The sequence below is a fragment of the Aulonocara stuartgranti genome, assembly GCF_965226115.1.
Source record: "Aulonocara stuartgranti genome assembly, chromosome: 16".
Taxonomy (NCBI): Eukaryota; Metazoa; Chordata; class Actinopteri; order Cichliformes; family Cichlidae; genus Aulonocara; species Aulonocara stuartgranti.
The window spans coordinates 18,296,433-18,312,087 of record NC_138952.1 but is presented as its reverse complement, the minus strand read 5'-3'; the positions used below and the strand labels follow the sequence as shown (position 1 = coordinate 18,312,087).

Sequence of the window (15,655 nt, the reverse complement as noted above, 5' to 3'; positions counted from 1 at the left end):
AACTATCAATATTGAACAAAAAACTATGTATTGTTAGTATATATGGTCCAAATGTTGATGAACCCTCATTCTTCCACGGTTTTTTTAGTGCACTCTCTGAACACCTTGATTGCACACTCATTCTTGGCGGTGACCTCAACCTTGGACTAAATGAAGAAATGGATAGGCTCAACACAACAGGAACTCAGCGTAATTGGCAGTCCACAAATATAATCAAACAGTATATGAACGACTTTGGTCTTTGCGATGCATGGCGCTCTCTTCACCCCACCAGTAAGGAATATACTTTTTTCTCGCATGTTCATCACTCTTACTCTCGTCTGGATTATTTTTTGGTCAGCAGCTCACTGCTGTGTGACATTTCAGACACTGAGATTCATCCTATAGCTGTCAGCGATCATGCTCCTGTATCTTTAACACTAATGCACAAGAATAATACTACGCCAAGTAAAAACTGGAGATTTAATATATCACTACTTAAAGATGAAGACTTTATTAAATACTTTAAAAAGGAATGGACTTCATATTTAGACTTTAATGACACTCCCGGAATGTCTGCTTCTGTTCTATGGGAAGCAGGGAAAGCTGTGATGAGAGGTAAAATAATTTCTTTCTCATCACACAAAAAGAAAGAAGAAAACAAAAATATTCAGGAATTAGAAAAAAACATCAAATCACTAGAAGAAGCCTACGCGTCCCACCAAGATCAGGAAACATTGAACAAAATATGCAAAACAAAACTAGAATTAAATGAAACTATTAATAAAAAAACACAATTCCTTATACAAAGACTTCGCTTGCAGAATTTTGAACACAGTAACAAATCAGGTCGATTTCTAGCTAACCAGCTAAAAATAAATAAAGAAAAAATAACTATATGTGCTGCTAAAGATTTATCGGGGAACACAATATATGATCCTGGAAGAATAAACAACATTTTTAGGGACTTCTATGAAACTTTATACTCACCACAAATAAACCCATCTAAAAATGAAATTGATCTGTTTCTTGACAACGTAACTCTTCCAAAATTACTAGACAGTCAAGCAATGGAACTGGATTCGCCACTGACGCCAAGTGAACTCCAGGAAGCCCTGATAAGTATGCCCAATAATAAGGCTCCAGGTCCAGACGGCTTCCCTGCAGAATTCTACAAAGAATTCTGGACAATTTTGGCACCAGTATTCCACAGCATGTTGCAGGAAATCGAGGAAAAGGGCAGACTACCACCAAATCTGAATTCTGCCAACATTAGTCTCCTGCTAAAACCAGGCAAAGACCCTTTATTTCCCTCAAGCTATCGTCCAATTTCTCTTTTAAATGTAGACCTTAAAATAATCTGCAAAGCTCTCTCAAAGAGATTAGAGAAAATGACCCCCCTCTTAATTCATCCTGACCAAACTGGTTTCATAAAAGGTCGGCACTTCTCAACAAACACTCGTAGATTACTTAATTTAATAGACTACTCATACGATAAAAACATCGAAACCATAATATTATCTCTAGATGCAGAAAAAGCATTTGACAGAGTTAATTGGAAATTTTTATTCGCAACTTTACACAAATTTGGTTTTGGAAACTCTTTCATAAACTGGATAAGAATATTATACAATTCCCCAACGGCTCGTATCAGAACAAATGACCAGACATCCTCCAGCTTCTGTCTCCTGAGGGGCACCAGACAGGGATGCCCACTCTCCCCTTCACTTTTTGCAATTTTTATCGAACCTCTAGCAGCAGCATTTAGACAGGCTACAACAATTAAGGGCATAAAATGTAAGAACATAGAACATAAAATCAGTCTCTATGCGGATGATGTGTTGCTTTTTCTGCAAAACACACAAACCAACCTCTCTGAGGTAATTACTTTAATAAACTGGTTTTCAAGAGTTTCAGATTATTCAATTAACTGGCCAAAATCTACAGTTCTCCCCATTAACTGCTCCTTCCATAATTCTTCCTCTGCCCCACTGCAATCCGGAAATATTAAATATTTAGGTATTAATGTCTCTCCTAAGCTTTCAGACTTAACTAAACTAAACCACATCCCACTTCTAAAGAAAGTAGAAGGCGATCTGACTAGATGGAAATCTTTACCCATATCACTCATGGGAAGGGTCGCCACTATAAAAATGATGATCTTGCCAAAAATAAATTACTTATTTTTGATGATCCCTAACAAACCATCACAAGATTGGTTCAGATCTCTGGATTCATATATTTCCAAATTCCTTTGGAAAGATAAACCCCCGCGTATTAGCTTAAAAACGCTACAAAGAACCAAGGATAGAGGAGGATTAGATCTGCCTAATTTTCACCAATACTTCTTAGCCAACAGGCTTCAGTTCATCTCAGAATGGTTAAAACATACCTTCTTAGTTGAGCCCTGGCTAGATGTTGAACAGGCACTATGCAAGGATCTAGAGATTTCAGACCTACCATTTATTAGCTCAAACATCAAAAGACATGAATGCTTTAAAAGTATCAACATCAGCTTTTCTCTAACAGCATGGTGGGAGTTTCTAAAAATAACGGAGTCTTCATTAATCCCATGCAAACGTACACCTATCTGGAATAACCCTGACATATTACAAAACAATAATATGATTAATTTCCCAGAATTGAGTTGTAAAGGAATTAAATACTTAGAACATATATTAGAGGGAACAGAATTTATTCCATTTGACAGACTAGTTGAACAATATGGGATCAACAAGACAAGGTTTTTAGAATATCAACAAATTAAATCCATAGTAAAAAAGAAATTTAACCTCAGTCAAGTTGAATTACAAACACCACTAAGTGCGGCACATTTTCTTACTCTTAAATCCCCCAAATTATTATCTAAAATATACAGAACACTTTCTAAATTAGATGAATCAATATCCCTTCCTACTGCAAAGTGGGAAGCAGATTTATCAGTCAACCTAGACCAAAACTTCTGGTCTCAGATTTGCTTAAAAACTTTTAAATTAATTAAAAATCCCAGTCTGCAATTAATACAATACAAAATACTTCATAGAGTGCACTATACAGGTCATCGGATGTTCAAGATGGGCTTTACATCTTCCAACAACTGCTCACACTGTCAAGGCAATACACCAGACAATTACATCCACGCTCTTTGGTTCTGTCCACCAGTGCAAAAGTTTTGGCGCGAGATATGTGAAGACTTATCAAAGTGTCTGAAATGTAACATTCCAACTTCCCCCTTAGTGTGTCTACTGGGCAGCTTAGATAATGTCACTTCAGAAAAGAATATCGCCCATATGATCTTCACTGCCCTATGCATAGCCAAGAAAACAGTCCTCATGAACTGGAAAAATAAAAATAATCTTAATTCTAACCAATATAGAAATTATCTATTAGATTACATTAGTCTTGACACAGCCTCTGCCACCACATCAGATCAATTGCTCTGGGCCCCTTTTATCAGCTCCATCACCTAGTGGGGGTGGGGGGTCATAGTTTGGTCCCGCCTTCACTGTTGTGATTGGTGAGGGGGTAGGGACAGGCTTAGGGCGTCGGGGGGTTCCCCGGAGACATCTTCCTTGGGGGGCTCAACCCGGGGTAGCGGTCACGTCCGGTTGGGGGCTCTGTTGGCTCTCAGGTGACTGTTTCCTCGCGGCTGCGTGCAGCGGGGCTAGGGGAGGGTCTGTGCTGACGGACGTGGGTTACTGACCTGGCAACCTGGCTGCCCCTGGGTGGGTCCGGGATGGGCGTGAGGTTCTGGGGGCGCTCCGTCTCTGGGCTGGGGCCCGGGCCGGGCCTCGGGGGCTTGGGTCCTGGTTGGTGTGTTGCCGGGGTTGTGGGCGGGTGGGTGCATGGGGGCCCGGCCCTGGAGCAGGGTGCCGCCGGTGCGTCGAGCCGCCTGGGGGGCTCTTCAACTGGTGGGGGGGATGGTCACATCTTGCAGGAGCTTTCTTCTCTTCAGGAACTCTCTGCAGGAGGGGGAGATACAGGAGAGGTGGAGGAAGATCTCAGCCTGGGCGTTTACCGTCTTATGTAGTCTGGAAGATGTGTGGATGGTGGGGTGGGTGCAGTTTTCTCTGTGGTGGGGTTGGGTGGACTGTCCAGGGCTCTGTGGAGCCGGAGGGCGCTACTGCACTGGGCCCCGGTCTGATGGGCCTGGGCCCCCCTTCCCTGGCGGGTCGCGGAGGGTGGGAGTGCCTACTGGGGTCAGCGGGGGAGCTGGCCCCAGGGAAGGGTTACCTGCCCCTCCCTTCCTTCCCTCCCCATCTCCAGCTGCCTCCCTCTTCCCGCTCCTCCACAACCACCCACACATGCAGGGCCTTGGAGTGGGGGTATGTCACCAGGGTGCAGAGGAGGCTACCCCCCCCCCCCCCCCCCTGTCCCCTGTCCCCTTCTGGCTGCCTCTGCCTCAATTTTATCCCACAACTTAGACATTCACATTATTCACACTCTCATTACACATACATATAGGATCTTGGGGGTGGGCACAATCACGGAGTCCAAATTACCATCAGGGTGTATACCTCACCCCTGACGTCGTTGCCCACCTCTCAATTTTAAATACACTTAGTCATTGAGGGCTAGCAGGAGGGACCATGCGCTTACCTGTTGCTCCTTGGCAGGTAGCTCCATGCCCTCCTGGGTTTTAATTGCACCTTAGAACACATATGCATCAACACTACAATGAGCGGGTGGAGGGAGGTTTGGAGTCTTCTCCCACCCCCATTCTCTGCGGCCTGCTGGAGCGGGAGGGCTAGTAGGAGGAGTTGGCCGTCCGACTGCGGTCTGGGGTGTGGGGCCTCCCTGCTGCTGCGGAGTCGGGGTGGTCTGCCTCTCCCCACCGCAGGGAAAAGGGTAACACCACCTGGGTCTGGGTGCAATTCCCCCCTCCAGGGGCAAGGGTACCTAGACCCGGTTTGTAGAGTACGCTTGGGGAGTGTGATTGTGTATACAGCGTCTCTTTATGTCTGTCTCCACGTTGGTTGAGTGTGGAGTGAGTGCATATGAGAGCATGAGGGTGGGAATGGATGTTTGTGTCTGTGTGTGCCTGTATGTCTGTGTCTATATGTCAGGTTGGGTATCAGACGCCACCTCTCTGGGGACACCTCAGGCCCTCCAAGGTTTGGAGGCCTATCTCCACCCACCACCACTTCCCCTGCCGGTGGCGGACTCCCTCAGGTGTCGGTGTGTTGGTGGTTCTTTGTGTCTGGGGGTGGGCGTCCGGGTACACACCGGCTCACTCCTTGGCAGCCGCTTGTCGGGGCCTGGGGCCTGGGGCTCGCTCGGGCCCCTTTGGAGGTGGGGTGCCCCCGGCCTCTCGGCCTGGGGCTCGGTCACTCAGGCGCAGCTGGGGGCCGGCGGAGCTCACGGGCGCGTCACTGCAACTCCCCCTGACTTCTGCTCCGCGGCTGCTGGGCGAGCCCTCATCTGGGACTCTCCTCAGCTCTTACTGGAACAGTGGCGCGGCTGCCCCTCTGTTGGTCTTCCATGGTCTCTTGTGTTCTGGGGGCCTCTGGATGTCTGGAGTTTTGATCTCCTCCATACCCGCTTCACACCCTGGAGGACGGGGCTGTGGCCCCCCCACACTCCCTAGCAGATCATTACATGGAGAAACCTTTGGAATGCAAGCATGCTGATCCACACAGGTATGCACACATGGGTATTCACAGACGCGGACTAAAGCTTTCTTGGCTGCTACCTCAAAGCACACTGTGCGCTGTCTATCTTGCGTGCTGCACAATATCGTTTATTATTTAGTAAATATTGATATCTATGACTAGCTAGTTTATTGTGATGGTGCTTTGTTTTCTCTATTATTATGTTGCTCTTTGTTGTTTGCTGTCTCCTCTGTTTGTTTTTTTTGTTTGCTTTTTTTTTTCTCCATACAGGTGACCCAGGAGTTCTTTTTTTTTTTTTCTCTCTCTTCCCCCCCCTTCTCACCGTCTCTTCTCCCCTTTGGTTTTCTTTCTTTCTCTCCCCCTCTTTCTCTCATTCATTCCCCCTGTCCTATTTATTAAAAAAAAAAAAAAAATAAAAATGACAAAGGATGAACTGAAGCTCTGCCATCACGTAATGTCGCATACTGCTGTTTCTGATGTCATTTAGAAAAAAAAAAAAAAAAAAAAAAAAAAGAATTCCTTTGTGTGCTCATTTGAGTTGAAATCTGGTGATTACACTGGCCATAACAAGAACACATTGATGATTTATTGCTTCCTAAATAGCAGAATTATTTTTAGATGCTATGAATATATTATAATCATCAAACGATTCACTGATATATTGCCATTTTGGAAGAGACCACCCAGGATGGAAATGATGAAATTTATATCCGAACAATGTCTTAGCTTTAATTTCTCCCCTTTTCTCACCGTTCTGTGTTCTTGTATGTGTTTGCTGCCGATTTTCTGCATTTGCTTGGCTGTTAGAGATTCCAGATTAAAGTAATGCACTATAATTCTAGTAAAACTTGGATAGAGAAGCTTTCATGCTCTTTGTAAGTCTTTATATTACGAGATGATACAAGAGCACACAGACTGGAAGTAATGTACACATTCATGCACGCACACACATAGACAGAACCTTTGCTGAATTATGAATTGTTTCATCTGACTAGAGGAGAAAGGACATTTTGCGGTGATGTAGTCTTTATCACAGCTTAAAGAAAATTGCATGAAAAGAGATTTAAATGTAAAGTGCTGCTGTTTCTTAGAAAAAGATAAAATCACAGTTTTAAAACCACATAAGCTGAGGGGCAATCACAAAAGGTGAGGGGAATATTTGACCATTAAAATAATGCGCTCACGGAATAGAAAAAATACTCTTATTACTTTAGAAACAATGATAAATCACTGTGTTCTTTACAATAGTTGACAATATCTACACAAAAACAAATATTGTTTGTTATATAACACTTTTATTTTTAAAAAAACAACCTGAATAATGGGGGTGTTGCTTTTTTAATTCCCCGAGTGACTGTAAGTATTTGACTGGCAATGCATTATTTGCATGCTAATTGAGGCAGCACAGTAAGTATATTGTGTACAATGACAAGACAGTGACATTGGCTTGTGCTTGTCATCAATTTTGCTGTGATGGTTGGAGAACCTCATTTTATTTATTGCAGCCTATAAGCCTTTAAGGGAAATTAAATGCATTCAGTTGGCTAATTGAGGTTATTCTGTATGCTTTGTGAATAGGACAAAAGGTTGTACTCTGCCTGTAAGATTACAGCTAGGCCCTACAAGCCCAGGATTTTTTTAATAGTACTGAACAAAAAAAAACAAAACAAAAAACAACTTCTCTTTATTAAATTGAAACTGTTTATTTGTGCAACAATGTGATAAAATCTACCACAAACATGGTAATCTTTCACGTTGATTGTTTTCCACAGCAGAAAGGCCCTTCTCAGCCTAAATGTCCACAGGTCATGCCCCTTAAATATTAACACATGCTTTTAAAAATTCATAATAAAATTCCTTTTTACATTGAATCATTATGAAAAATATATTATTAATAATGTAAAAAATCTTGCATATTACACATGATACAATGAACAGTCTTATATGAGTCAAAAGACACATGACTTACTACAAAACACTGCAACAATCCAACATAGAGTCTATTAAGATTAAGAAGTATTATACAGTATAGAGACAGCACAGAGGAAAAAAAAAATCTCCCTTAGTGACTGTTTGATCTGTCATTTAAGCTTTCTTAAGTTTTTGTATACTCTGGGATGGAAATTTCGTCTGTTTCCTGTATTCTCGCTGGTGTCGGTGGACCAACGAGAATGTAATCAAATTCCTGGTGTTGAACTTTTTCATACACACTCTGAAGACCGCTGGTTTTGGGCATGTGAGGTGGGTAGTAGTTTTCCCTTCTGGTGTCCCTGGGAAGTGAAGCTGTCTTGGAAAATGTTGACAGATGGGGACCGCAGGCCAGGCTCGTGTTTGGTCTTGTAGCTGAAGGGCTCCAGCATCGGTCCGAGTGTCCCAGCACTTTGCACTCATTCGTACATGCCCAGAGACCTGTGAAAAACAGTGGTGCTGTCAGGATGTGATATGAATACAGTTGCTGGCTCACCTAGTTGAGTGTGTTTGATAAATGAAAGATCTCAGCTCAAGTCCAAATGATTCGTCACAATGCATCCAGTGTACAGTTAAATCAGTCAAAATGTTACCAGTGAAGTGGTAGAGAGGTTATGTTTTTATTATATCCAGTTATAAACCACATAATCTCCTTTTTTTTCTTTGTACCTCAAGAAACTGCTCTCATATGCTGTTATTTGACTTATTTTCTCTCTAGATATATGTTTCACTTACTGTTCGTTGGGGGTGACTCTTTTTTGTGCACATCTCCACTTATATCAGAATCGCTGTCATTGAAGTCACTGTCTCCTTTTCCACTGTCCTTGCCGCTGATGTGGGGATCTCTTGCTGAGATTGTTGTGAATGAATTGCCCTTCCATATTGTTATCGGCCTGACAGTTTCTTTCCCATATCCTGGTAGTGTAGAATATCCCTGCAGAGATTTAAACACATTCATGGAGATTTTGAGTCTAAATACAAAGAAAACAAAAGAAAACAAAACAAGAAAACAAATTAGATTACCTTTTAAATGGACATACCTTTAATTTACCCTCCATAACCCTGTTGTTTGAATCAAACATCCCTGCTGTCTGTCTGCCATCCTCGCAGCCTGTCTCCATTGTGTTGCTGCTGGCCAATGGAGGATTCTCTGGAAATGGATGGGCATCAAACACTTTGCCTTTGTGGTTTTGATTTAATGAATCAATGTGTCCACTTTCAACTTTCTCCACATTTGGAATTTCTTCTTTATCATCACTTCCCCCATCCCCTGTCTCCTTTTTCCGGCGGCTGCAAATGGTTGTGATGAGAATGATAGCCACCAGGAGAACAGAGCAACTGCCTGCCAGGACAATGATTATGGCTACGGACATGTCCCATTCAAAGGGCTCCTCATTGCCATTTTGAGCTGAGGAAGGTAAACTTGGTAGAGCACCTTCTACGAAACTGAAATGTATTGTAGCTGTGGAGGTAAGTGCGGGGGATCCATTGTCAGCGACTGACACTGTGACTTTGACATTGTCTGCGATATCATACGTCAGCTGTCGACTCACATGCACCTTGCCTGTGTCTTTGTTGATAGAGAAACCCAGGTGTCCCCCCTCGGTGATTTTATAGGACAGCTGTGCATTTATGCCTTCATCAGCATCTGTTGCCTTTATCTGGGTTACCACATAACCTGCAGGTGCATCTTTAGGCAGGAAAACTTCAGCAGATCCTTTGTAAAGGGGGGGCTCTATGATAGAAGGCTGGTTGTCATTCTGATCAACTATTTTTAATCTGATGACAGCTCTGCTCTGAAGCTGTGGTGACCCCCCATCACTTGCTTGAATGTGTACATCTAGCTGTTTCATAACTTCGTAATTAAAGCTTCTGAGTGCATATATAGAGCCAGACACTGAGTTAAGAGACACAAATGTGTTCACTGGGGATCCCATGATAACGCTCTCCACAAGCCTGTAAGTAATTTTCCCATTGTTGCCCAGATCCGCGTCGGTGGCCTCAACTGTGGTGATGTAAGCACCCGGAGCGTTGTTTTCTACCACTGAAACTTCATAGACAGCTTTAGCGAAGTGAGGGGCGTTGTCATTCTCGTCCGTGAGTCTTATGGTGTACTGAGTGATTTTTCTCAGTGGGGGTGACCCGAAATCCTCAGCCATGACTGTCAAGTTATACTCACTAATCCGCTCTCTGTCTAGGGCTACTGCTGTAACTATCATGTAGCTGTCCTCGTACGCCTGTCGGAGTTTGAAATGGTCGTGGCCGTATAACGTGCAGTAGACTTGGCTGTTAACTCCAGAGTCTCTGTCCATGGTGCTGATGAGCGCCACCAGACTGTCCTTGTCTGCCGCCTCGCTGATGTATGCAATGCCAGTTGTAATGGAGGTCATAGGGGTGATGCTGATTTCTGGGGCATTGTCATTAACGTCGGTGACGTGAATTATGATTTTGCACACGGAGGGGGTGGGGTTGGGTCCCAGATCAGTCGCCTGCACGTCTAGCTCATAGGTGCTTTTGTCCTCAAAATCCACGGGGCCCCTGAGAGTGAGGCGACCTGATTTGTTATCCACTTGGAAAAGTTGTCGGATCTCATGAGAAACCTGTTTTCCGAACCCGTAAACGACCTCTCCGTTTAAGCCCTCATCAGCATCAACTGCGTTTAAGTCCAGTATAACAGTGCCGACAGGCGCGTCCTCTGGCAAACTGACTGAGAAACTATTTTGGTCGAAAACTGGACTGTTGTCATTAAAGTCGGTCACTTTTATAGTTATCTTTGTTGACCCCGATCGGTACGGATTTCCTCCGTCTGTGGCGACCAGCTCTACAGTGTATGATGATTGAGTCTCCCTGTCTAGCTCTTTCATTAGTACCAATTCCGCATATTTAACCCCATCCGCTCTCAGGAGCACATCAATGGTAAAATGACTGTTTACGGAAATTTGATAGCTTTGGATGTAGTTTGACCCGACATCAGCGTCCACAGCCGGGTCTAAAGGGATGCGGGACCCAACAGCTGCATTCTCTGAGATTTCCACTATAGACTCCTTGCTTGGAAACTCCGGAGAGTTGTCATTGATGTCCTTTATTTCCACCTCAACGTGAATCAATTTGTAGCGATCTTTTGAGAAATTAACCACGTCAAAAGTAATCAGACACTGTAGAGAATGTCTGCAGATTCTCTCCCTGTCAACTCGTTCTCCGACAGTGAGTTCCCCGTCGCTTTCTCTCACCCTGATGAATGAATCGTTGAATTGTTTCATCATCCTGAAATTGCTCTTGGAGGAATGAGACAGACTCAAGGACATGTCCTTGGCAAGGTTTCCGATGACCGTACCTGGTGCGTTCTCCTCATTGGTCTGATATCTGATAGTATTTCCCTCGGACCGAACCCACGAGGCAAATAAAAATTGATGGATTGAGAATATTAAAATCCACCGGTGCCAATAAGTTTTAAATTTGCCCCCTATCATCTTCGTAGTAATCTTCCTCTCGGTAAGCAGCCTCATTGTGTGCAGGAGAGAGCAGTTCACCTCTGGAGCGAGCTCTCCATACAGCTCCCGCTTTTATGAACTGAAGTGTGCTGAAAGTGAAAGTTGCTTGCTCCTTGCGCGCAGCCAGTCAGATACGCTTGTTGCCTCGCCTTCAACAGCTCAAAATTCTGCAGTGGCGGGGTTTATACAGCTGCTGATGCTAATGAGACGAAGTGTGACCAATCCCTCGCTTTAGAATTAAAAATACCCCCTTATGAAAAAGGAAAAAAAAAAGCTCTGAGCCTTTTCTTTTTTTCTTCTTCAGAGTGCACACTGAAGGAAGTTGCAAAACAGAAATAAGGGCAGAGAGATATGGCAGTCCTTGAAGATAGTTCCTGTTTATCGTCTTATTACAGCCATTACCGAGTGATGGTTTTATTCAGCGAAAGCCTATTTCTTTTTCTTTTGATGTCTAGTGTATTTCTGTTGAGCGTGCCTGTGCGCGAGCAGATATGTGCAAGTGTGCGCGCTCTTACACAAATGTCTGCATACACTCACAAGACCAGCTCAATTGTTTTTGGTGAACTGAGCAAGGTTTTTCTTCGGGGCTCAGTTAACACGAGAACAGTTTAATTATCTAGAAACAAATCCGCATTAAATTGTCTACGTCTCCCCTCTGAGTAAAGGGTGGCGCTATATTGATCTCTTGGTGTGGCAGGAGCTGAAATATCTTTTTCTTATATCTTACTTGTATAAGGGAAAATAAGAAAAGAGGAATATACAACCTCAAATTTGTCAAATCAATCAATAAAAAGATACCAGTATACATTTTAGGGGTCTTTAGTCTTCTTTCTGTTGCTTCAGAAAGACATCTTAGCAAAAAAAAACCAAACAAAAGCATTTTAAATTGTATCTACAGGCACTTTGTTGCTAGCAGAAAAACACATCATTTGTTCCAATTTCTTTAATTGGATCTACAAAAATGCCAAAGATAGCACCGTTTGACAGGGATAAAATTTTATTTTTGCACCAACAAGGTGACTCCCAAGGATCTGCTAGGTCAAAACGCGGCATATCTTGGGCATATATCAACATGGTGTGCACTGTGTATAAAAAAAAAACAGAGGAAACTGGACAAATGGGAAATAAAAGCATATCTGCATCGCATCTAAAAATATCTACAGAGATGAGCAATATCTAAAGTCATGTCCTTAAAAAACCTGACATAATACTCGAGAGATGCATCTGCCCCTTTAGTTGATCCATCTATTGTTCCCTGAAAGCTCATCAGAAATGTTCTCAGTGGAAAGGCAGCTGTCAACAAGCCATTTTAAAGCAATGGAACCAGAGAGAAAATCTTTAGATATGCCAAATTATACAACAACTGGGCTGTAAATCAGTGTTAACAAGTTTTATTGAGTGATGGATTCAAGTTTGAAAGTCTTGGTTTGAAACATCATCAATATGTACAGAGGAGGTCAGAAAAGAGATACAATAATGAGTTTCTACTGCTATCTGTAAAACATAGTGGAGGCTCTGTCGTGGCTCGGAGTTGAATTTTTGCCAGTGCTTTCAGGGATTTGTCGAAACTGAACATTACAGTAATCCCACACAATATTAGAAGCAATAATGGCAAACATAACTGTTAAGTTGTTTGGTATGGGAACACTGTTTAGTTATACAGACCTATTTTTACTTTACACTATGCTAAAAGCAGCAACGGCCCAGATGAGCATCTATTCTGCATCTAGTTAGCTAGCTATTATCATTTATTTTTGTGATTAGTGAGATTATATAAAATATTAAAACTTAAGTAAGTGCTGAACAACAAAGCATAATGTTAATACTTCTGATGTCTGCATCTATGAAAAAATAATTTTGGAGGGAATATTTATTTTTCCATTTGTCTCCCCTGCAGGCAGCCAGCAGCTACATTCAGGTACTTGCGTCACATTACCTCTGCAGATGTTCCTTAAAATTGCAACTAAAGCATTTCAGCCTCATGTGCTTCCAGTTGGATGCTTTTAGAAGAGTGGCTGTCATTTTCAGCTGGTACACAACATTTTAGTGGACATAACCACAAAGTCATAAACAAAGCAGAGAAAACAATTTAGATAGGGCTTCAATTTTCTTCTTCTTTTTTTTTTACTGCTTCTATAATCGTTTGAAATTCATTTCTTTCCCTCTAATAACACAAAGACAGAGTTAACTGTAGACAGTACTTTCTGTGCAATTTAGGTTTGTGGCTCTTCATGGCACAGGCTGCAGCTCCTTAGTTCTACTTAATGGAAATTTTATTGCTATAGCATACACTGGTATTTTAGACCACAAGGCAATACAAACATTATGGCCACAATTTGGGAAAAGGACTTCCATTTTTCAAGATGACTGCACAAATTTCTGACCATTAAGCAAGTGTTTCTCTATGTCTGAAATGGAAGCACTTGAGTGGACTGCACAGAGCCCTTATCTCAAACCCTTCCAGCATCTTCGGGGTGAATGTGGAATGCCGAGTGTGAGACAGACCTTATCACTCACTATCTGTGTCGCATCTCAGCGATAACTTTGTGGCTGAATGAGAACAAATCCATAAGCCTTGTGAATAGCCTTTCCAGATGAGCAGAGGGAGATAAAGGCATGATATTAAAATCAATGTGCCCCTCCCCACTGTTCGTGAGTAACTTGTTGATATGATGTTCACATGCTTTCTTTAGGTATCCACATATTTTTAAACATGAAGTGAACTATGTAAGTATTTTAAGTGCTAATGTTTTGCACAGTACAACAACACTTTAATGTTTAACCCCAAACGTCAGCTTTTATGATTGAGTCTGTAAACTATGACTTTGATTTAGTTTCCATATGTGTGCAACCATATTAACTGTTTTTCAGTGTTCTGCCCAGCTCCCGTGGGACCTTATTAATTATTAGAATGATAGAGTGCATTTTTGCAGTATAATTATGTTCTTGCATTTCTTTAGAGGATACATTGATTGGAGGATCCCTTGGAAACACAGTGCAACTGTTCTATTATCCAGCATCTGGATAGACATCCAATTACAATTAGTCTCTGACAATTTATAGCACTTCATGCTTATAACAAATCATCAGTCAGCTACGGAGTCCACAAGTGGCTATGGTTGAACTCCTTATAATATAATCTTATTATTATTATAACTACAAACCTGGCAATACCACGTTGACTGAGGGTAACGCGGAGCTTGCAGAGGAGCTGAACCACTTCTTCGCACGCTTTGAGGTGAAGGGACCAGAGGCAGCAGCAGCAAAAACATCGGTCAGCAGCAGCCCAAGCCTCATAGTGCAGGAATATGAGGTGAGGCGCACACTGAGGGCAGTGAACCCCAGGAAGGCCACCGGACCAGATGGGGTAACCGCAAAGGTCCTAAAAGAGTGTGCAGACCAGCTGGCTGGGGTCTTCACTAAGATCTTCAACACTTCACTGTCCCAGTCCTGCATCCCGCCGTGCCTAAAGTCAGCCACAATTGTCCCACTGCCAAAGCGTACTAACATTAGCAGCCTCAACGACTACCGACCAGTTGCTCTAACACCTGTTATAATGAAGTGCTTTGAGAAACTGGTCCGACGTCACATCATGTCCTGCCTGCCACCCACACTCGACCCGCTCCAGTTTGCATACAGAGCTAACAGATCAACTGAAGATGCCATTGCTACAACGCTCCACACCACCATCTCTCACCTGGAAGTGCAGGGCCGTTACGCCAGGCTGCTCTTTGTTGACTTTAGCTCTGCTTTCAATACGATACTCCCGGACAGACTAATAGATAAACTGCTGGAAATTGGACTTCCTTCCACCACCTGCCGCTGGATCAGAGACTTCCTCTCAGACCGTGTACAGAGAGTTAGAGTGGGGCCTCATCTTTCCTCAGCCCTCAGCCTCAACACCGGCTCTCCACAAGGCTGTGTACTGAGTCCCCTACTGTACACTCTGTACACACATGACTGTGTTAGTTCCCACCCAGACAACACAGTCATCAAGTTTGCAGATGATACCACTGTGGTGGGGCTCATCTCAGGGGGAGATGAGACTGCATACAGAGCTGAAGTTCAGAGGCTGTCAGATTGGTGTGCAGACAACAACCTGGACCTCAATACCACCAAAACAAAAGAACTGGTAGTTGACTTCAGAAGGAGGAAGTCCGAGCTGCAGCCTGTCAGCATCAACGGGGAGTGCGTGGAAAGGGTCTCCAGTTTCAAGTTTCTGGGTGTGCACATAGACACAGACCTCCAATGGAGCTCTAACACCTCTGCGGTCTTAAAGAAGGCCCAACAGCGTCTCCACTTTCTGAGAATCCTCAGAAAAATGGACCTGAAGAAGGAGCTGCTGACCGTCTTCTACCGCTGCTCCATTGAAAGTGTGCTGACATATTGCATCGGTGTGTGGTTCTCCAGCTGCACCACAGCACACAGAAAGGCACTCCAGAGGGTCATCAACATGGCCCAAAAAATCATTGGACATCCTCTTCCCTCCCTGAAGGACCTGTACAGCACTCGCTGTCTCAAGAGGGCACGCAGCATCCTACGGGACTGCACACACCCAGGACACCGGGTGTTTAAGCTGCTGCCGTCTGGCAGGAGGTTCAGGCT

At 43.4% G+C, this 15,655-nt stretch overlaps 1 protein-coding gene across 1 annotated transcript; it reads right to left on the bottom strand.

Annotated features, from left to right (window-relative positions):
- Positions 1 to 7,269: 7,269 nt before the first annotated feature.
- Positions 7,270 to 11,320, bottom strand: LOC309690214 (protocadherin 8). The gene is made up of 3 exons (XM_082507137.1): positions 8,600 to 11,320; positions 8,295 to 8,493; positions 7,270 to 8,000 (listed from the first exon to the last, which is right to left on the bottom strand). Exons 1-3 carry the CDS (start codon positions 11,063 to 11,065, stop codon positions 7,687 to 7,689), a joined length of 2,979 nt encoding a protein of 992 aa, XP_082363263.1. The 5' UTR covers positions 11,066 to 11,320; the 3' UTR covers positions 7,270 to 7,686.
- Between the last annotated feature and the right edge of the window lie 4,335 nt (positions 11,321 to 15,655).